This window comes from Ailuropoda melanoleuca, chromosome 6 (genome assembly GCF_002007445.2).
Source record: "Ailuropoda melanoleuca isolate Jingjing chromosome 6, ASM200744v2, whole genome shotgun sequence".
NCBI classification, from domain to species: domain Eukaryota; kingdom Metazoa; phylum Chordata; class Mammalia; order Carnivora; family Ursidae; genus Ailuropoda; species Ailuropoda melanoleuca.
The window spans coordinates 36883657-36906748 of NC_048223.1; the positions used below are offsets into that span (position 1 = coordinate 36883657).

Below are 23092 nucleotides of genomic sequence, written 5' to 3' on the forward strand. Positions count from 1 at the left end.
GGGATGGGGAGGGGAGGGCGGGCTCCAGCCCACCTGTCGTAGCAGTTGAAGTCGTCCAGCCAGCAGCCCTTCTTGACTAGCTCAATGGTGCCGGAGCTGTTGCGCCAGGAGGCATAGCAGTGCAGCCGCTTGTCCTGCTCACCCTCGCAGCGCTCCAGGCCGCTCTGGTTGGTGCGCTCCAGCTCCCAGTTGGCGTTGTAGTAAATGCACTCCCGAGTCTCAGCCTCCCCGCGCCCGGAACCTGTGCCCGGGAGGTGAGAGAAGGGCTGAGCAGTCCATAAACCCCCACGCCCGTCCTGAGTCCCCGGCCACCTTGCAGGAGGCTGGGTGGTGGGTGAGTGTCAAACAGCCAGACTGATGGCCACACGCATAAAACGGGGCTCCACTGATGCCTGAGGCTCCTGAGTGGGGGTGGGGTGGCTCCCTGGCAGCAGCAGAAATGGAGGAGCCCTCAAAACCCCAGTACACAGCAGAATCACTGTGTGTGTTGGGGGAAGGGCACTGCTAAAAATACATATTCCTGGGCCTAGCCCATACTGGACAACTGAAATGGGGAAAAACACCAGCTCCAGCCCTCCCCACCCCACAGAATCTCAGACGACTCTGACACAGACCTCAGGGACCCTGTCTGGGCAAACTCCGCGAGGCAGCTTCCTGCTGCTGCTGTCTGCCTCATCCTGGGGAGACACACTGCTGGTGTGTCCCCCACCCACCTCCAAACTGAAAGGGAAGTAAGGACCCTCCAGTACAGTGTCCTTCCTGCACCCAGCAACAGCAGCTGGTGCTCAGCAGCGCAGGAGAAGGTCCTAAGAATCAAGCCAGCATCAGCATGCTCAGGGTAAGGCTCCCAGAGTCACTAGGAGTGTATGTGCCTCAAGCAGACAGAGGCTGGCGGGTGGCCAGAGCTGGTTAACAGAACCCTCCCAGATGGGCTTGGCCCCTGAAGACCCCCGAGAGCACCCCTCCCCATTCCCGTGTCCTCTTCCACCCCCTGCATGAGTGCCATCCAGGTGGCCAAACACTTCAACCACCCCCCCCTCCACTGCACCTGCAAATATGGCCTCAAACATTCACCAAATCCACCTTTCTCACCAACCCCTCCCAAGCAACCCCATTCCAGCCCTCCCATCTGCCCCACTGCCTCCAGGACACCATAAGTCCTGTAATGGGAAGGAGGAAGCAGATGCCAAAGGAGGTTCCCAGGAAACAGATTATGGCGTCTGCCCCTGACACTTGGGCTGAAGAGCTCTCCAGAACTCTGCTTGCGAGAGCCCTACCACGGTCCCTTTACGGGACACCGATGATCAACTTCACTACCAAAAACCACACAGACACCCAAGAGGAAACCAGCACCAAACATTCACCTAACCTCTCCGCTTTTCTTGGGCCTAATGGGGGCCGGTGAGCTGACGTCACCCCTAGCTGGTATTCCTGCCCCAGGAAGGAAGAAGGAAGGGTCAGAATCACCCTCAGGGAAGGACAGTCAGCCAGGCCACCAGCAGCCAGGAGAAAAGACCCCACCCCAACCCTGTGGGAGAACTAAGTGCCCTGAGTCCTAACAGCCCAGAGCCTCCCTCATCCTCCACTCCACACCCACAGTGGCTATCGTGAGCGAAGAACTTGATGTGCATGGTACACACAGGGAGAAGGACTGGCTGTCAGGACGGAAGGGCCCCCCCACCGCAGGTCATTCTCTAGTCATCCCTTCTGCGGTGACAAGAGGCTCCCTCCTCTGGAGGCCAGGGGCAAGCAGCAAATCTCAAAGCTCCAGGCAGGAGCATCAAGGGTCCAGAATGGCATCCTATCACAATGCCAGTGTCCAGCCACAGCTCTGGGCATCCAAGGACACTTCTAAGAAGAAAAAGAGTGGCCTCCCAACCACCCAGGCAGCTGGGACCCAGCCTGTCCGAAGGAAGGGCCTCAGGGTCTACAGAGGGGCTCATGCAGGGGTGCACACTGGCTTCCCCCAGCCAGGCCCATCATCGAGCGTAAGGCTTAAGGTTTTAGGGGAGAACCCGAAGGGATGGGGTGAGCTGCAGACAGGCGTGCTGGCCACTCCTTGATCTTGCTTGCCTCACTGCCGTCACACCACGTCGCCAGGCCACTGAATACACTCTGCTTCTGGGCTTAGCACAAGTTACTACCTCTGGCTGCAGGACACTCCCCACTTTCTCCTTTAAATTCCGCTCTTCTCTCTACAGAGACCAGGCAAACTCTCTATTTCCACAGGCCCTTGTGCTTCCTCCATCACTTAATTTACCACTCTTGACTAACTGCCTATTGTTTTTTTAAAGGACTATTTCAGCTATTCAAAAGTGTAAAAATAATGTAACCAAAGACAACCTCTAAGAGGAAATATAGTGAATATACATATTAAGAAATAAAACATTATAGGGGCGCCTGGGTGGCACAGCGGTTAAGCGTCTGCCTTCGGCTCAGGGCGTGATCCCGGCGTTATGGGTTCGAGCCCCACGTCAGGCTCCTCTACTATGAGCCTGCTTCTTCCTCTCCCACTCCCCCTGCTTGTGTTCCCTCTCTCACTAGCTGTCTCTGTCAAATAAATAAATAAAAAATCTTCAAAAAAAAAAAAAAAGAAATAAAACATTATAAATGTACTTGAAAATTGTTTTTTAAATGTCAGCCTTCCCCCACGAGACTACAAGGCTGAAGAAAGCAGAAGCGCTGACTATCCTGAGGGCTAGAACCAGCTCCAGACACATGACAGGTGGACAGACGGAAGAACCAATGGACAGACAGAAGGACACGGTTATCACCTGGCGAGGGCAGGATTTGGAAGGCAAGGGACGACAGGAGATGTGGCCAGGGCTGCAGGCTCAGGGTCCTCAGGGGAATTCCCATCTCCATGCACACAACAAGCAACAAGTCCCCTGTGCAAGGCGAGGAGTCCCAACTTTGACAGTAGCCCAAGGCTGGCCTAGCTCCTCTCCTCATGCCGCTCACCAAGCAGAGGCTCCCCTCTGGCCATAACCATGGGCAGGACCCAAGTGGACAGGGCTGGGAATGCCAAATCTCAAGGCTCCAGGTACGACCCAAGGGCTCAGGATATAACTGGACTCCCATCTGACCCGATCTTCCTATAGACAACTGAGAGTAAGGCAGCCTTGAGCTGGCCGGACTTCATTCAAATCCTGGCACTAACACCTCCTGGGTAAGTTACCAATCCCCCCTGTGCCTCTGTTTCCTCATGTGTGAAAAGGGGATGATAAAAGCACCTAATTCCTCAGGCTGTTCCAGAGCCAAATTAGTTAATACACTTGAAGAGTGGTTATGACAGTGCCTGGTTCATTAGCTGTCATATCAGGAGCCGTACCCCTCCTCCCTGCTGCCTATGACAATCCTTCACATTACAAGCCCCCAGCAGGGCTCCCAGCCCACCAAAAAGGGATTGTGCACACCGGCGCCTCCAAAAGCTTTGCACTCAGAGCCCAAAGAGGACCTGGGGAGACTGGGAGACTCCAAGCCCCTCCCATACCACACCCAGGCTCTGCTGCCAGCTGGAAACCCAGGCCTTCCCCGGCCTCCCTCCTCCCTGGTGCTCTGCTTCTGCACACACTCAGCTATTCATAGCCTCTGGCAACACTCCAACCACAAGGCAGCCTCTGCCTTTTAATAGACACAGGGTTCTTACCCCTGCCCACGCTTGCTCACGGGGCTGGGGCACCCATGCGCATGAGACTCCCCTGACCCCCGCCCACTCACCTATCCCAGCAGGAGAGGAAGCTGCGCTCCCAAGATGGGGTACCTGCAGTCCCCCCCATTATTTGCTACCTCAGAACCCTGAGGACAGTCTACCTCCCAGATACCTACACAAGTGCCTCCATCCCTGAGTCACATCCAGCCCAACTGCTGGCCTCCAAAGGAACCATGTATACAAGTGGTAGGGTCCCCAACAGGCAGTCCCTAGGTTCCAAGGGGCTCACACTTTGTGGGAAAGAAGACCCCAGTATTCCCCAAGCCCTCAGCCCAGGTGGACAGAGAAACCCCACTACTGGGCACACACCACCACCAAGAAAAATAAAAATACATACTCCACTATGAACCAAATACATACTCCAGTCTCAACTGACATTCCGGAGCTTGCCCTAAACAGACCAGTTTTGACACTCGAGGACAAGGGCTGGGGGTGTTTCCCAGTCCAGCTGGCCTTGGACACAGCCCACTATGTGCTGGGGAGAAGCAGGGGAAAGCCTACCCGGGTCCTCCCTGGGAGGCACCCGAAGCACAACAGGGAAGTAAGAGTGGCAGAGGGATGCAGAAGTGAGGGCGATTAAGGCAGAGCCTTGGCAAGAGCATATGGAGCTAATATGGCCATGCCTCCTGAGGTTCCCTGAGCTCTGGGCTTGGGGTGCATCCAGCCCAGCCAACATCTGCCAGGGGAGCTTCGAACCCTAGCAACCAGCAACTGGCTGCACTCTACCCTTGGCTCCTGAAGCCCCTCAGCAGCCCTCATCCCCTCCACAGGAAGCAGATGCCCAGCACCAACCATGGGGCATTGTAGACCAGTGAGAAGGGGATGCCACCCACCTCACCCACCTCAGCCCCCTGCCGTCAGCATGCCAAGGTGCACCCTCCTCCCAGAAGTCTCCATGCCTGAGAGGGGGCCACGTGAGGCATGCCCAGTGCTCTCCCTTACTGCCTAGACTCCAGGCCTGCCTAGAGAGAAGAGGCAGGCTTCCCCTAGCCAGTGGCTAGGCTCCCTTCCTGGGAGGCTCCTGCCTTAGGCTCCCCTAGCCCTGCCCTCCTCAGAAGGCAGCCCTGCAGTCAGCTGAGTATCTACTGCCCCAGCAGTTTCCTCCAGAGGAGTCCAGAAGCACCCAGAGACCTGAAGGTTAGGTTATGGCTCCCAGGGACAGTATGTGGTCCATGTTCATGACTTCACCTCCCCCACAAGAGTAAGAATGGCCAGGGTGTGGGGACTAAGGGAACCTAAAAGGGGGAAGGGGAGGTGCGAGGGGGAGGGCTGGAGTGTGAGAAAGACACCCACAGACACGCATACACTTGAGTGTGCACCCACTGTGCAGTGGCACATATGGAGAGTAGGGCAGAAAAGAATCCAAAATGCATGTATACTTTATCTTTGAACTTTCACACAAGAGAAGAACTCGAGTATGTTTCCAGGACCAAACAATCTCTGACTCACTGGCTTTTTTGCCTTGACCCATTTACTTGCGAGCCATCCACATTGATACACATTTATTTAACAAACACATAGCAGGCACTAAACTAAGCATTTGACAGATAGTAATTTAGGGGTGCTTGGGTGGTTAAGCATCCGACTCTTGATTTCAATTCAGGCTATAATCTCAGGGTTGTGAGATCCAGCACACTCAGGGCTCAACACTGGGCATGGAGCCTGCTTAAGATTCTCTCCCTCTCTCCCTCTGCCCCTCCCCACTCCCTCTCAAATAAATAAATACACAGACAAACAAACAAATAAATTTATCCTAAGCTAAGGCACAAGGAGGTGACGCACCTTCCCCAAGTTATTACCAAGTGTCAAAACCAGGTTTGGAACCCAGGCAGCCTGGCTCCACAGTCCATGCCCTGTGCCTTCCTGCAGCCCTGCAGTGCATACAGTCCACTGCATGAGCTCACAACTGAAGCGTCCATCCTCCCGATGGACTTTTAGTTATTTATAAGGGGTGCTGATTGAGCACTGCCACCAAGAAGTCTCTAGACTCCTCCTGTGTGCTTTCTTGTGCTCACGTGTGGGCAGGCAGTTCAGGGGATATGTTAGAGATGCTGGGTCGTATCACAGGGTAGGAGCATCTTCAACTCACTAGGGACTGTCAAACTTTTCTCCAAAGTACCCATCTGGATGTACCAATTTATGTTCCCAGAAGACTACAGCCCCACTGAGCCACACCCTCAACCCTGATACTTGCTCACCTAGTCAGTATGAAACAGTGTAGGACAGTCTTGATCCCCAGTTCCTGATTATTTGTGAAACTGATCACCCTTCTGTGCTTATTAACCTCTATTTCTGAGAAATGCCTGTTCACATCCTTTCCCATTTTTCTGCTGGATTGCTTTTACCAGGAGTTGTATAAATTTTTTATATATTCTTGTTAATAAAACTTCTCGAACCATATAGTAGTAGCCCTCTTCATTTGTTCATTTGCTCTTCACCAAAAAGGCTATTTGATCTGATGCTAACATAGCTATACAACATTTTGCGGTACTTTCTGAATTTATCTTTTTATTTTAAATCTTTCTGTATCTTTTTCTTCCAGTTCAATTTACACTGTCTTTGACCTAAAATTGAGTCCCATTACATTCATGATGACTGCTATGTTTACATTTGTTTCTTCTCTATTACTTCCACCTTTGGATTATCTTTTTTAGTGTATTTTTTTTAATTTATTTATTTATTCGACAGAGACAGAGACAGCCAGCGAGAGAGGGAACACAAGCAGGGGGAGTGGGAGAGGAAAAAGCAGGCTCATAGCAGAGGAGCCTGATGTGGGGCTCGATCCCGTAACGCCAGGATCATGCCCTGAGCCTAAGCCAGACGCTTAACCGCTGTGCCACCCAGGCGCCCCTGGATTATCTTTTTTAATTCCACATTTCAGCCACTCTGGTCTGGAAGTAATGCACTCTATATCTATTCTATTACAAGCTAGTCTTTAAACTTCAATATGTACTATTTATGCTAAAAACCTAAAGTTAATCAACATCTCTACCATCCCTCATAGGACCTTAACTGTTTTAGCTCCAATTACCTCCTTCCAACCACACTTAATTAGTTTAATGTAATATTGGTGTTAAATATTTAATCTGCTGTCATTGTTCTTCCTATCTGCCTCCCAAAGCAGACGTGATATGTGTTGAATACACTTAGTATCTTCTTATTTGTCCCTACACTCATCGGTTCATCTGCTCAGCCAACCCTGTATCTCTGCTCTTCCTTCTGGGACCACTGTCCTTCCAAAAGAATATCCTCCTTCAGTAACAATCTTTTGGTAGAGAAGCTTTTGTTGGCTTTTCTGAAAATGCTATTTTGCCCTGTTTCCCAATTGACAGTTTAAAAGAACATAAACTTTTAGCCTGGGTTATTTTCTCTTGTCATTTTGAAAATATTATTCCACAGTCTTCTGGTTTCGACTATTATTGCTGAAAAGTCTGGTATTATTTTAATTTTGTAGCTACTCTGTCTTTTCTCTTTGGCTACTTTCTTAGATCATCTCTTTGCAGTTTCACTATGAGCTGTGTGTCTAAGTATGTGTTTAAGTTTATTTACATTGCTTGGAAAAATATGCTTTTTATCCAATGATTCACCTCTATTATTAATTCTGAACAATTCCTGGCTTTTTATCAATTTGAGTATTGCATCTCCCTGTTCTATGATTCTGAAATTCCTATTAAAGTATATTAGACTTGGGGCACCTGGGTGGCTCAGTCGGTTAAGTGTCTGCCTTCGGCTCAAGTCATGATCCCAGGGTACTGAGATCGAGTCCCATATCAGGCTCCCTGCTCAATAGGGAGTCTGCTTCTCCCTCGCCCTCTGCCCTTCCCCCTGCTCGTGCATGCTCTCTCTCTCTCAAATAAATAAGGTCTTTTAAAAATAAATAAAGTATATTACACTTTCTCATTCTATCCATTATTTTAACCCTGCCTTTATATTTTCCAATTCTGTGTCTAGGCACCATTATGAATAATTCCATATGGCCTAACTTCCAATTTAATAATTCTCTCTTTAGTTGTGTCTAATTTGCTATTTAGCTCTTCTACTTAATTTATAAATAAAACTAACCCATTTTTTCATTTCCAGAAGTTCTATTTTTTTTAATTTCTTGGTTGATTTTGATACTTCTGTCATACTTCCAAACCCCTATTTTATAATTCTATAATTTAATTTCTTGAACATTTATTTCTGCCACCTGTTATTCTGACGATTTTTTACTCACGGTATCTTGTTTCCTCGTGTGTTTGGAATTTAGGATTCTCAGAATTTTGGATTCTGTTTTTGGATACAGAGCTTATGTTCATCAGGCCTCTTCTGTGAGAATACTCTAAGGCCAAGTTTGAGGGGGCAACGTTCCAGAGACAATCTATGTTTTTGCTTCTGCCAAACTTTCTAGGACATCATCAATTTGGAATCACTTTAATTTCTCAACTTCGAGTTTCCCAGAGAACACTAACTAGCTGGTATAAACTTCAACTCCAAGCTCATGTAAGCACAGACCCATGGTTATAAATTCTCAAGAGAAACTATCTGCCTCCCTATCAACCTGAGCCAAGACAATTTCATTATATACTCCCTTTGTCAGCAAAAGGATGTTTCTTCTAGTACATACTTTCACTGAAGGTATAACCCTATGGAAGTTTTATCATATAAGGGCTTCAGTCTCAATTTCATACCTTATCTCTCATGCCTTACATACTGCCACTAAACTTACACCTCCAAATTAGGAGAGAGGCAGAGTCCCCCTGGGAATCAACAACTTTAGCTCGTGGAGGTATACAGTTCTAATTTCCAGCCTCCTCTTGCTTCTCCCTTACTTTCTTATATATGCAGCTATGCATATCCATTTTAAAAGGATATTTCTCATATCTTATGCAGCATCTCTACATGTCTTGCATGAGGAGATATATCAGCTGTTTTACTATTTCACTATGATTGCCGAAACGTAAGTCCAAAAGCACTTCCCAAGGGTGCCAGGAAGAGCTCTATATGCCCTCACCAGCCCAGCCTAGGAACAAGGAATCAAGCCAGATCACCTCAATTCACTTCCAACTTCGACTCTGTAAACAAGTCCCTGGCACCATCCTCCCACAGAACGAAGTGTGGGTCCAGGGCCATCCTCTGGAATCGTGCCTTTCTCCAGGCCCCATCATTTCTGAAGAATACTAAAGAGAGCTTCCAGGTAAAGGTTAAGGATTATACACAAATATTACTTTTGCTACCTCCTGTAATTTCATAAAAACCACAGCACAGAGAAGTTTTTAAAGCATAAACCCATAAGGACAAAAAGAACAGGAAAGAACCACAGAAATGAAATTCTGAAGCTGGAAAGCAGATACACAAGTGGTCAGTAAACACACAGACTCATGAGTTGACTGTGGAGAAAGATGAAAAGCAACACGGTTTCCACCAGAGAATCCTCCAAAACTCAGGAATTTGTGGCACCAGATGTCTCTGGAAGAGTAGGGTGAAGATGAGTCCAAAGAAAGAAAGGCTGGCCAAATCCTCAGAGCTCACTACCACTCACCATGGCTGGGGGCTGCCTCCCCTCAACCCAGCAGAGAGTAGGTCATTTTCTAAAGAAGATAAAATAAAGAGCCTCAGAATAAGGAGCAATGGGAAAATCTGAGGGTACAGGTACCATACTGGAAGAATACAGAATAATATACGAAATACAGAAACTCCAGCTCTCCTCCCACCGTGGCTCCCAGGATGTTGGCAGCCAGGCCTACACCTACCCTCCCCCACCAATTCCCAAACAGAAAGCGGAAGATACTTCTCAGGAGAATCTGCCTAGATTCAAAAACCACCCCATGAGATCATCCTACAGTTGGCAGGTCCCACTCACGAGCTCAGAGCTTTCAATCAGTATTCAGGTCCATCCTTAAATATGAACAGGTCTAGGAAAGCCACTTACCGGAAAGACAGAGATAAAAACAGGCAGGGAGAAAAAAAAAGAACCCAACTTGGAGAAAACGGAGATTATGTAGGGAGAAGATAACTTCAAAAATTCTATCATGCACCCATGAAAAATAAATAGAATGGCATTGTTAAAAGACCAGAGAATGAAAGAGCTCTCAGGAATTAAAAAATATATATATATATATATAAATCTAACGACAGAAATGCAAATCAACAGAAGGATTAAAAGAGATAACATAATCTCACAAACAAAATCAAGTAAACACACAGGATACAGAAAATAAGAAAGAAAAGAACAGGAATCTAGAGACCCAGTCCAGGAAGTTCAACATCAAAATAACAGGAGTTCCAGAAGGAGAAAACAAAAGGGAAGAAATCAAAGACCAGAATAGTGGATGAAAACAGGCCCCCCAGCAAGGCTCATCACTGTGAAATTTCACCACAGTGGGGACAAGAATATATCCCACAACAAATGTCTATCAAGAGAGAAATGTCACCTATAAAAAATTAGGAATCAGAATGGCTTTGAACTTTCTGCAGCCAGTAATATTTGGAAGCTAGACTATAATGGAACAGTGCTTCACAATTTGGAGGGGAAAAGATTTCCTATTTATAAGCTCATACCCAGTTAACTATTAATGAAATGTGAAGGGAGAAGAGAGAAAAGTAAGATTACAAAAACGTACCTCCTATACACCCTTTCTCAAAAGATACTAGAGGATATATATGCTCCATCAAAATGAGGAAGCAAACAAAAAAAGAAGATACAACAAGGACACAAAAATCCAGAGATACAACATAAGAGACAGTGACAGGTATCTCAAAGATGAAGAGCAAAGGAGATACGGGGTGACAGCCAGACCAGGACAGGAGCCAGAGTCTACATGGAACTCTGTTCAGACTGTGGGCTGATCTTTAACAACATAGGCACCAGTCACACTTCAAGCAATCAAATAAGCCTAAAGGAACTAAAACAGACATTTCAGCAGCTACACACCACAGAAGAGTTTATGAATTCAGCCAATATAACTATCTGCTGACTTAAAAATCAAAGAAACAAAAACAAACAAAAAACCACCAACAAAACAAACTCAAAACAAAGCAGTGCTTTTAAGAGAAACATAACAGAATTCAGAGCCTCTACAATATTTAGATATAATCCAAGATTATATGAAATATAGGTAAATATATCTCATATTCAAGAGAATAATCACTGGAGACAAATTCTAAGATGATCGAATGTTGGAATTAGCAAAGATTTTAAAGTAATCATCAGAAGCACATGTTCAAGAAAGTAAAGGAAAATACATTCCAATAAAGGCATTGATAGGATATATCAGCAAAGAAATAAAACCTACAAAAGGAACCAGATGGAAATTCTAAAACTGAATAATCTGAAATGAATGGAAATAAATATACCAAGTCAACATATCTAGAGTCGTTATTAAGATGAAATTTTATAACACTAAGACACAAAAATGGATGATTTATTCCCCTGTTGAAGCCCCATCAACTAGTACCACTTCCCAATATTGAAACAATTTTTCACACCTCTGAAATATCAGTTCAAAAGAACTGAAATGCTTTGACTCTTATGGGAAAGCTGTCCATTTTCCAACTTCTGTGTTTCTTCTTTGTCTTAAATTAAGCATCCATATAGGCATGAATATATTTCTGGACTTTCTATTCTATTCCATTGTCTATTTGGCTATCTAGCACCAAAAGCTTCCCATTTTATTTTTTTAAAGATTTTATTTATTAGAGAACGTGAGCAGGGGGGAGGAGCAGAGGAAAAGAGAAGCAAACTCTCTTCCAAGCAGGGAGTCTGACACAGGGCTCGATCCCAGGACCCCCAGATCACTACCTGAGCTCAAAGCAGATGCTTAACTGACTGAGCCACCCAGGTACCCCAAAAGCTTCCCATTTTAATTACTATAGCTTTACAATGAATCCTGAAATCCAGCAGGCACAACTTGCTCTTTCTGTTTAACATAGCCTTGACTCTTCTTTACTCCTTTCCATATCCAAATTGTTTTACTCTGAGGGTTTAAGATTAAACCCTACAGGCTTTTTCTGCATCTACTGAGATAATCCTATGGGTTTTTTTTACTCTGTTAACATGGCAGATTAGATTTTCCTTGTTAAACCAATTATGCATTTCTGAGATTAAAACACTTGGTCATGATAAATATTTTTTTTTACATATTGCTGGAGTCTATTTGTGAATGTTTTAAAGACTTTTGCATCTTGTATTCATTAGGGATATTAGTTCTATTTATCTCTCCTGCTGTATGTTCCCTTATCTCACTTTTATTGCTTTCTTTTCATTTGTGAATTCTCTATTATTCCATTTGTCCCCCTTCTTAGCCTGAAAGTTATCATCCTTTCTATCCTTTAGTGATTACCCTACAGATTACAGCATGCCTCCTTGAATTATCAAAAGCTAACATTATTAGGTAATTTTATCCTCTTGGTGGCCAATGTAAGAACTTTTAGAACAATTAAATTCTATTTTCACTCCACTCTCACATATAGCATTGTCATGTGTTGTTTTTATATGTATTTCAAACTCAGTAACACACTTCTTTCATGTCCAAATGCATATCATTTTCAGTGTTCTTCATTCTTTTCTGCATGTCTGACCTCCTGTTTAGATGATTTACCTTCTGCCTGAAGAACACCCTCTTTGCTTGATACCTTCATTCTTTTTTTTTTTTAAGATTTATGTATTTATTTTAAAGAGAGAGAGGGAGAGAGAGTGGGGGGGAAGGGCAGAGAGACAGAGAGAGACAGAGAGAGAATCTCAAGCAGATTCCCTGCTAAGCATGGAGCCCAACATGGGGCTCAATCTCACAACCCTGAGATCATGACCTGCGCAGAAATGAAGAGTCAGATACTTAACCAACTGAGCCCCCCAGGCACCCCAATACCTTCATTCTTGAAAGACAGATTCACTTGATATAGAAGTTTATGTTGACAATTATTTCTTTTAGCATTTAAAGCTATCATTCCATTGTCTTCTGGCTTCCACTGTTTCTGAGAAGTCAGATGTCAATATAACCATTACTCTTTTGATTGTAAATATGCCTTTTTTCTCTGGCTGCTTTTTAAGATTCTCTCCTTGGTGTTCAGAAGTTTGGCTGGAATAAGAATAGGTGTGGAATTTTTATTTATCTTATCTAGGTTCACAGGGAATCTTCAATCTGTGGCTTGATGCCTTTCATTCATTTTGCAAACTTCTCAACTATTACCTCTTCTGCGCCTTTTATTTCCCGGTCATTTCTGTGGCTCTAATTACGTGGATCTTAGACCTTCTCACTTTGTCCTCTCTGTATCTTTCCCTCTCTTCTGTATTAAATTTTTCTCCTTCCAAGGCTTAGTCTGTATATTATCTTCTGATATATCTTCCCATTCACTAATTCTCTCTTTAGTTTCACTTAATCTCCTGATACAATCATCCACTGAGTTCTTAATTTCTGTCCCTGTACAATGCAGATCTATAACAGATTTTTCATTTAGCTCTTATATATTTTTCCAGCTTTCTACTGAAATCCCCACTTTCATTTCCTTGATCATAGCAAGCACTATTTTTCAATATGCATATAACTCCCATCTGGAGCTCACCCAGGTTTGCTTCAACTGTGATGTTTCTGATAGCTATTTATTTAAAATTATCATGAACACCCAGTAATGATATGTGTAAAATTGTTTGTAAAATAATTTGAGGCCTACAATGACGTTATATTCCTATAATGATGTTACATGTGCTTCTGGCCGGCAGCTAAGGGCACCATTAATTCCAGAACATCTTAATTCTGCTTTAGCTTTGTCTTCTTTTGGTTCCCCTTGCCCCCAATTCTTTGGGGCTCCAACTCAAAAGGAGGGGTTCACCATACCTGCCCTCTGTTGAAAACTCCAATCTCTGTCTTCCTTCCCACAAGGCTATCAAATGCAAATGCAACCCTCTCGGTTGCCCATATGGAAGGGCTAAAAAGAGACTCAAACATCAAAGTCACCACCCAGAGCCTCTGTTCACACAGATCCTGACCTGGTAGGTCTTCACTATCCTCTTAGCTGTACAATGCTTTCAGCCAGAGATGTTTCCTCAATCTGTCCATCTCTTCCAGATGCCTTCAGAAAAAGAGCTGGTCCTGGTCATCAAAAGAGGAAGCCTCCATATCTACTTTTCACCCAGCTTTTAGACTATTTTCAGGAACACATATAACCCAAAGGGAAGACCTCTACACATATACAGAAACTGAAATCATCTGTGTAGATAAGCCCATCCATGGAAGTGTTTAATTTGACCCCAGGGGCAGAGGCCTGAAAAAAGTAACCTCCATTCCGAAGTGTTAACTCAAGAGGGAAACAGAATTCCCTTACAACCAATTTTATTATTTCAGACTATTAGGGTCTTTTAAGAGGTAATTAAGGTCAAATTAGGTTATAAGGGTAGGGCCCTAACCCAAAAGGACTGGTGTCCTTAGATGAAAAGGAAAAGACACCAGGAGTGTATGCACACACAGACAAAAGACCACATGAGGACACAGTAAGTAGGCAGCTATGTGCAAGCCAAAGAGAAAGTCCTCACCGAAAACCAACCCTGCTGGCACCCTGAGGAGGACTTCCAGCCTCCAGAAGTCAGAAAATACATTTCTGTTATTGAAGCCACCCAGTCTGCGGTACTTCAAAGCTATCCTTCTATGGCAGCCCTATCTAACCACAGACAGTGCACATCACCTGTACCATGTGGGAAAGCTGATTGGGACATCATTCATCCTAGAAATAGTACCATAAATCCACTGTCACCTAAATCCACACGCAGAGCCTGACAAGTGGGCTTACACGAAGAATCCCAGTGAAAGAGCAGTGAAACAGCAGATAGCATGCTGAAGAAGGAGACTAGGAAAGCACAGGCTCTGGAGAACAAGTCATCTTGAACTATCTTCCCTAGTTCGGTGGCCAACTGTGGCAGAAAGTTATACAAGGAAACACCACACATGCTCAGACAGGGAAGTGAAGCTCACCAGAGCCCCTTCTGTCGTGAGAAGCTTCTCACCAGATTCTAAAATAATTCTTCTGCAAGTGTCTCCTATACCATCATCACCACATGTGAACTCAGGATCCTGGCATTCTACAACCTTGTCCAATGCACTGGGGTCACCAATGGTGGTGCCCTGTTACGCACAGCTCCTCACAACCTTCAGCAAGTGCCACAGCCTCTCTGGAAGGTGGAGGCGGTGGAAAGCACGGCTAGTGAGCTCACACAGACACACACGTGCACGGTCATCCCAAACCTAGACCAGCATTTACCGGCAAGCCTATTGCTACCTCTCCTTTATCAACACAGTAACCAGGAAGCTCAGACACAGGAAGGAGGCTCCCTGGCTCTCATCAGACACTAGACCTTCGTGAAGTGGGCTATTTCCAACCTCTGCAATCTAGTACTTTTAGAGAGGGAGGAGAGGCTCACATACTGCTGCAGAGGGCCATGTGCCATCTCACCCAGCTTTTGCCCCCACTGCTATCACCTGGGTAGCCTTGTGGGGGGAAAAATAGTATAGCCATTTCTCAGTACCTACTAAAATTTAAAATATGCATGCCTGGGGTGCCTGGCTGTTTCAGTCAGTACAGCAAGAAACTCTTGATGTGAAGGCTGTGAGTTCAAATCCCACATTTGGTATGGAGATAACTTAAATAAATCAATCTTTAAAAAATAAAAAATATATATCTTATGACCCAGAAATTCCTCTTGTCATCTATCCTTGAGAATCAATCTGCATAAACTGTATACAATCAGAAAATCAGTATGAGAAAGACTGACAAAACATATCTCTGAATTTAAAAGCCATGACATGCAACAATACAGATATTAAGTCACAAACATGGTGAGCAAAAGATGGACACAAAACAGTTCACTCTGTTAGATTCCAGTCATATAAAGCACAAAAACAGGCAAAACTAACGTGTGCTGTGCAAAGTCAGGATGGTGATTACCCTTAGAGATGTAGGGGTAGAGGCTGGAAGGGAGCAAGAAACGGCTTGGTAGGATAGGGGCTGGTCAATTTCTGATTCTCGATCTAGATGCTGATTACATGGGCATATTTAGTTCACGAAAATTTATCAAGCTGTCATTTATGATAATTGCACTGTTCTACATGTATTTTATACCCCATTAAATGTTTGAAAAGGAGCAATACCATTTTAATTTAATAAATCCTATTTCTCTAAGTACTTCCACAGATGCACAGATAAAACATGTAGAAGGACTCAGATGGGGACCAGAGGTGGTAAAGGGCCCTGGTTTTATCTGTAACGTCTAATTTTCTGCAGATGAATGTATGTGTATTACTTACGAAACTAAAAATTATTAAAATTTAAAATGGGAAAAGAAGCTATGGCCAATGCGACTTCTACTCCCCCAGCTACACCCAGGGTGCCTAACCAGGAGACCCCTGGGTAAAGGGAGGTTTGGGAGTTGTTTTTCAGGGCAGGGGAGGCAGGACTGCATTGTCCTAGTTCTTCTTCCCGAGTGGCCCTGCAGAACCCACTCTCAGATGAGAGGTTCACAGGAGGGGCCAGGCCAGTGGGAGGGAAAGCAGAATTCACCTCTGTAACTTCTCTGCCCCTCTATTTCTAAGCCCCAGAGCAGATGAACCCTGATCCCCAGGTTCTCAGGCAGAGAGGCAGACCTCTGTATGAGGTAAGAGCCACAGGGCTCCTCTCTAACCCACTTCCCACCCAAGCCAGTTCTAAGGCAGCCCCTGGTCTGCCTGATTATTGAGCACCTGAAAGCAACGCCAAAACTTGAGTGACAAGGAAATTCCCAAAAAGTACATAAAAGTACATGGGTTTCTTAACCCTGGGCTGATAGCCCGGGGCTCTGATAACTCGCACATGCCTTCTCAATCAATGGGGGAGGGCGGGAGGTGGAAGGAGGGTTGTCAATGACATTAGACTTTAAAAGGCATTGTCCTCATACCTGAAAATACTGTGCACCACCACACAAGCCAGAAGAAAAAAACATGCTGACATCAGCACTCAAGAGAGTCAGGTTCCAAGTCAGCCTCCCATCTCCATTGGTTCAGGTCTAGGAGGCAAGCAAGGGCCCCACCCTCTCCTTGGATGGACAGACAACAGCTGGTCTGGTCACATCTTCTGAAATGCTTGATCACAAACTCCGGGAAGCAATCTTCTCCATCCTCCAGCCAAGGGCTTGGGTTTCCAACCAGCCTTCCTTTTCCTTCCCCAGAACTAATTTTAGCCTCCTTGGTTGTCAGAGTGGAACTGAAATAGTCGGCAGAGGAACATTTACAAACAAGAACATGAGCTCACCTCACAAAACACCTCTGCTCCGGCCCAAAAGCTAACCAGAGAAGAGAAGTCCCATTGTGTGGCAGGCCAGGCCCCTAGAGAAGGTCCCCTGGGAGGAGGGCCACACATCTGCCCAGTGGCACAGGCTTCCTTTCCAACACCTGCTCCCAATAACCACATGTCCATGAGTGAACATGGGCTGCCAGCCCGAGTCTGAAAAAGCACATGCAAGACTGGGATAACCAGGGCGAAGCATGCGGCTGTTCAAAGGAGGGAAGCCATGATTGAGCCTGGGCCAGGAAGACGCACAGCTCACCCCCAGCCCCCATCATCAGTTGGTTTCCAGCCCATCAGACATAGACGTCACTGAGAAACTTAAAACAGAGATTCAAAAGAAGGCAGCAGCCATCTCTTCTCCCCCATCCCCATCCCCACCCCCAACTTGGGCATCCAGGAGTGGCCCCACCAGGTCCTCAGGAAACAAGCACCTCTGGTCTGGGGTGAGCCCAAGTCTGGTGGAGAATGACCAAAAAAAGGAAACCCCAAGGAGGTGGGTGTCTATTCCAGAAAAAAGAATTGGTGACTGAATGGGTGGTAGGGAAAGAAGATAAAGAATTCCGAGAAGGCAACAAGACGGAACCAGAAGTCTCAACCCCAGCAAGAAGCCCTTTAAAATAAACACTGGACATACCAGTGGTGTGGAGAACTTGGAAACGCAAGCGTTGGGGACTCTGACTTCCCACCCTAAGAGCCCAGTCTACAATCAGGTCCCAGTGCGGCAAGCTGTGCCTTGCTGAGCTCGAGATCAGAGAAAAGCGCCCCAGAAAGCCCTCCCTAGCAGATCCCAGAGTGGAGTACAGATGTGGGGCTGCCCGCCTGCCAAGCCCAACACACGCTCCCAGAGAGACCAACCCCCTGGGTGAGGGCCGCCAGTGCTGGCGCCTGTGCTGCCCACCCCACCTCCCCGGCCCGGCCGGCTGACTCCCAAAGGCCAGGGTGGAGGTCTGCACCCATACCTCGGGGGAGAGGCTGCCCCCCTGCGCTGGCGTCCCCAGGGTCGGGGGGGCGCCAGGTGGCCGGCCTGCTCGAGGGCAGGGGCATGCCCGCGTCCTGCTGCAGCCCCAGCGCTGCTCTGACCAGCCTCAGCTCCCAGCCGCAGCTCGGGCGGCTCCCGGACCGGCGGCCCCCGGGTTCCAGGCGGCGCGGCGGCCCCAGCAATACGCACTGCCTGACATTCTGCACGAGTGGGAGGGCGAGGCCCCCATGCAAAAGCTCAAGGCGGCGGGCAGAAGCGGGTGGGCGGGTGCGGGCAGGCAGGCTGCCCGGCCACCCACGGCCGCCACCTCCCTGAAACCCGAACCGCTTCTGGGAAAACTCAAGGACGCCAGGATTCTCCTCACTGGCTGGCCGAGGTACTCCTGAACCGCTCATTTCCAATCAAACTCTCAAGGCCGAGCAGGTTGAGCAAGCAGGGATCTCCCAGGCTTTGAGGAGACTCCAACCTCCCACCCCGATTCGGGGAAGGCGGGGTGCTGTGGGCATCAGCCATAACCCCACCTCCCACAACTGTCTCTTTAAAGCACGGGAACATTCTAGATCGGAGGTTCTCAACCTCAGGTGATTTGCAACCCCTCCACTCAGGCCATTTCTGTTGTCACAATTAGAAGTGTTACTAACAGTTAATGGACAGAGGCCAGGGATGGTTCTAAACATCTTACAAAGCACAAGACAGGTCTCCCTGCCACCTCCCAAAAGCACACACAACAAAGAATCATGGGGTCCAGATTGTCCAAAGTGTCAAGATTGAGAAACCCTGTCCCAGAATGAGATCTACCCAGCCAGGACCCTGCCTGAGAGCTGTCTATCCAGTGTCATTCTCAAAAGTACTCCCCACACCACCTCCTCCTCATAGCCCCCAAATGTCCATCCACAGTAACAGGCCAGTTATCTACAGGTGAATCTTCACTCTTAACTTGATGTCCCTTGGTCCCCAACTGCACTACCCTGAGCTCCCAGGAATGGGCTGAATGCATAGGCACTCAAGGGAGGGCTGCCTGGAGGAGGAGAAAAAGGAGGAGAGCAGGGCTAGAATGTACACACTACACAGGGATCACAAAAGGCAGAAGTAAAGGAGTCCTGTCCAGTGGTTAGAAGCAATGTGGGAACAAGCCCAGTGCACCCCCCCCCGCAAGGGAACCAGCTGCCCCTCAGGACTGGTACAGTGGCTGTGTGTAGGGCAGCTAGGACTTCACGGAGTCCAATCCAGGGCGCTACACGCTCCTGCTATCAGTGCAAAACCAAGTGTGCACGTACAATGGCATGTGCTGGCTCTCATGCACACATGCTTTCTCTCTCTTTATTTGTATATTCCTGGGGGAAGAGGCCACAGCTTTCATCAGATTCTCAGAGGGGTTCATGATACACAGGTCCATGGTATAGAATGGGCACTCTTCACTGGGCTCTGAAAATTCCTGAGGTCAGGTGTCAGGGAAGGTCCAGGTGCTATTTGGGGATTCTTGATGTCCAGAAAGACCCTGCAGAGTAGTACACCAGAGGCCCACCCAAGCTGTGGGAGGCTGTGGGGTCCCAGGACTTGTTTATTCACACAGCTATAGAGCCTAGAAGGCTGGGTGAGTTTCTCGTATCATCTCAGAAGAGCCTCTAAGAGATAAGGGTTTCCACTCTGCCCCAAGAGCAGCCCAGCCAGCCAGCGAGGAGTACCCAGCAGGTACAAGGATAGGGACCAAAGGACGCCTTTCCCTGGGGAATGGCACCAACAGCCCGTGGCTCTGTGGTCTGCATCCCTGACAGCCACCACTGCAACAAGCCTGAGAGTCACTTTACTCATCACACACACACTTCTGCCCTGGGGAAACAGACAACATCTGTGGATCAGAGAGTAGCCAGCCCATGAGGACACCTTGGGGCAGTCAACATTGGCAGTTCCTGATGGGACAGACAAGAGTCATGTCCTCCTCCTGGCTCCTGACATTTCACTCAGAAAGTTTCCACCCCACCCCCACAGGCCCTAATCTGAACCCCAAATACAGAGACAGATGTCGGAAGTTCTAAAAAGATACACAGAACTGTGTCTAGGATGTCCATTGAAAGGCAAGAACCAAATAACTTATTTCGTAACGATACTGAGTCAGGCACAGAACACAGATCCTGTAACAAGCACTATGTGCCATTATTATAGTGTAAATTCCCCCTTTTCTTCTAGACCTGCACCATCCAATATGGTAACCACTAGCCAAATATGACTACTGAGCACTTGAAATCAGGAAAGTCTACGCTGACATGTTCTCTAAGTATAAAATACACACTGGATTTTGATGATGGTACCAAAAAAAAAAAAAAAAAAGAATGTAAAATTTCTCATTAACTGTTTTAATACGAATTACATGGTAAAATGACTACTTGGAATATATTAGTTAAATAAACATACCATTAAAGTTAATTTCGCCTTGTTATAGACTGAATCTTTATTTTTTCATTTAAATCCAATTAATTCAATGAATAAATTAAAATCAAATAATTAAGTGTATTATTAGTTTCAGAAGTATAGACTGAATGTTTATATGTGTCCCCTCAAAAACCATATGTTGAAACCCTAACTCCCAATATGATGGTATTTGGAGCTGGAGCCTTTGGGAGGTAATCAGGGTTAGACTGGTTCATGAGGGCAAGGCCCTCAATTTGGGGTTAGTAGAAGAGGAAGAAAGAATGATCTCTACCCAGCCCTCCAAACACCGAGGAAAGGCCACTCGAGGATGCAGTGAGAAGACAGCCATCTGCCAGCCAGAAAGAGGGCCCTCACCACAATCCTACCATGCTGGCACACTGATCTCGGACTTCCAGACACTAGAGCTGTGAGAAACAAATTCTGTTATTGAAGTCACCCAGCCTACGGTCTTTATAGCAGCCCAAGCAGACTAAGACACCTGTTTCTTTTTCCTTTTATTAACACGACTACTACAAACTTTTGTTATATACATGGTTGATGCTGTATTTCTGTTAAGACAGTGCTGCTCGACCCTCCTCCTACTGTGGGCTGCTAGCGATGGGGTACTGCTGAACAGCAAGCCAAGAGTTGAAGGAAGGGCATCCATGAAATCAAAGGAACAGGAGTGCCAGCTCTCCCCCTGCTTGGGTTTGGGGCAGCTCTTCCCATAGCTCCTCACAGGTCAGGGCAGTGGCCACCAGAGAACTGGCTGGCGTGACCACAAGAAACACCCAGCGACCCCACCATCCTCTCAGGGCAGGAACATGGGTCCTTGGATTCCAGTCTAACTCCAGCTGCCCCACTTTGTGGAGTACACCATTCAGCACTGCCCAAGCTAGGTGGGGGGAACGGAGGGAAAGAGGGAAATAACGGTCCTTCCAGAGGCCCAATCCCACCCTGTCCTGCCTCATCACGGAGGAGATGAGACTGGTGAGATGAAACGGAGACGAATTAGGATGAGGGTTCCAGGTCTGAGGCTGTCCTGTCATAGAAGGAGGTCCCCTCTGCAGGCTGGTGCTTGGAAGAGCACAGGACCTTCAAGAGGGACCTTCTAGGCAGCCAGGTGAACTACTGCGTGAGCATTAAGTCGACTTGCGCGACCCTATCCTCTGGAGAGCAATGCCTCCCTTTCGCTTCAGAAGCATCTCAAAACAGCACTTAAAAGGCACAGAGAGCAACGAGTTCAAACCACTTTGCTTCTACCACACGGGAAATGGCTCCCAAAAAGCCGTGAGGCCCCCTCCCACACTGTGCCCAAGTACAATAACGGGGTCTTCATCCTCTCCCTGCGCTCAGGCTACGCAACTCTAAACTCCACACAGACAACTCACTTGCTCTGGGTGTAGACAACTAAGGCACGCTACATTAAAAGGAGGCCTAGAGTGGGGGTGGGATGGGATGGAGTTCCCCCCCCCATCGCCAACCCCGCAGGAGCGCGGGGATCCCGGCCCCGCCCTGCACGCTAGGCCCCGCCCTTCACGGGTTTCCCAGGCCCCGCTTTGCTGCCAAGACGGGCGGCAGGGGACCCGCGCTGCATGTGTAATGGGGGCTGGGAACAAAGACGCGCAGGACCCAGCGCCCCGGCTTCCGCGCACCAACTGCCCCGACCTCCCTGGGCTTCTCCCTGGAGCCTCAATGCGCGGCTCCCCACGCTTCCCAGGGCTACCTGGAGCCATCCGAACCGGAGTGCGGAGCCCATCCCTGCGCGCAACCCGAACTGGGCGCGCCCCAACACCGCTAGAAGAGGAAAAATCACTGCTTCGGCCTTGGGGAAAAGCGCTTTCCCAGCGGAACTCCGCGTGTATACGCCCGCACCCACGCACCCTCAACCATAGGCACGCGAGCTGAACTCTAGCCCTGCCGGTCACCCACCCCCACCACGTGCTCCCCTAAGGCACAAACGCACCTGTTAATTTTTCTTAGCACCCCACCTCCCTTCTCAGGAGCCCCGAATAAAGTGGTCCCGTCGGGTGACCGCACCTCGCGTCCCGGGGCCGCCGCGGGGAAAGCGGGCTTAGGTGGGAGCTGGCGCCAACGGCCCGCCTTGAGGGGAACACAACACAGACGCCGATGGGATGGGGTGCAGGGGACTCCTGGCTGTGTGAAGCAGCCCCCTTCGCTTCGCTACACCTAGTGGTCTGAGGGTCGCGCAGTCCTGGCCCCAGCCCCTCCTGCACCTACGATCCTGCCACCCCCAGGTTAGATCTGGACACCCTCCCCACGCTTTGGTTTTCCTCTCACTCTCCTTGGTTTCCACGCGCCCGAGTAGCCTGAACCCCGACCCTGAAGCTCTGGATCCCGGGTCCGATCATGGGGTCGGCAGGCCGCCGCACAAACAAGATCGTCCCCTCAAGATTGGAGAGCGCGGCGCCCAGCGCGCCCCCAGTCCCCGCCCCGGGAGGTGCAAGCTGGGTGCAGGTGGCGGGGCGAAGAGGCCACGGGCCCGCCCTTTGTTGGTAAACACCGCGCGGCGCCCGAAACCGGCCCCGCGCGCCCTCCCCGCGCCCCCCACGCCGCGCCCCGTCCTTACCCGCGCACAGCGATCCCCAGAGGAGGGCGAGGGCCGCCCAGGACGCCGTCATGTTCCGCGGCGCCGCCCCGCGGACACCCGGAGCCCGCGGGCAGGGCCGCGCGGGCGCTCCCGG

At 48.2% G+C, this 23092-nt stretch overlaps 1 protein-coding gene across 2 annotated transcripts in view; it reads right to left on the reverse strand.

Moving 5' to 3' along the window:
• Positions 1–23086, reverse strand: part of ACVR2B (activin A receptor type 2B) — a 39315-nt gene extending 16229 nt beyond the window's left edge. For both annotated transcript variants that reach the window (XM_034662228.1, XM_034662227.1), the window contains exons 1-2: positions 22978–23086; positions 34–241 (exon numbers count right to left, since the gene is read on the reverse strand). In XM_034662228.1, coding sequence (XP_034518119.1) covers positions 34–241; positions 22978–23029 — 260 coding nt within the window. In that variant the 5' untranslated portion in view covers positions 23030–23086. The remainder of the gene's footprint in view (positions 1–33; positions 242–22977) is intronic.
• Positions 23087–23092: the final 6 nt, after the last annotated feature.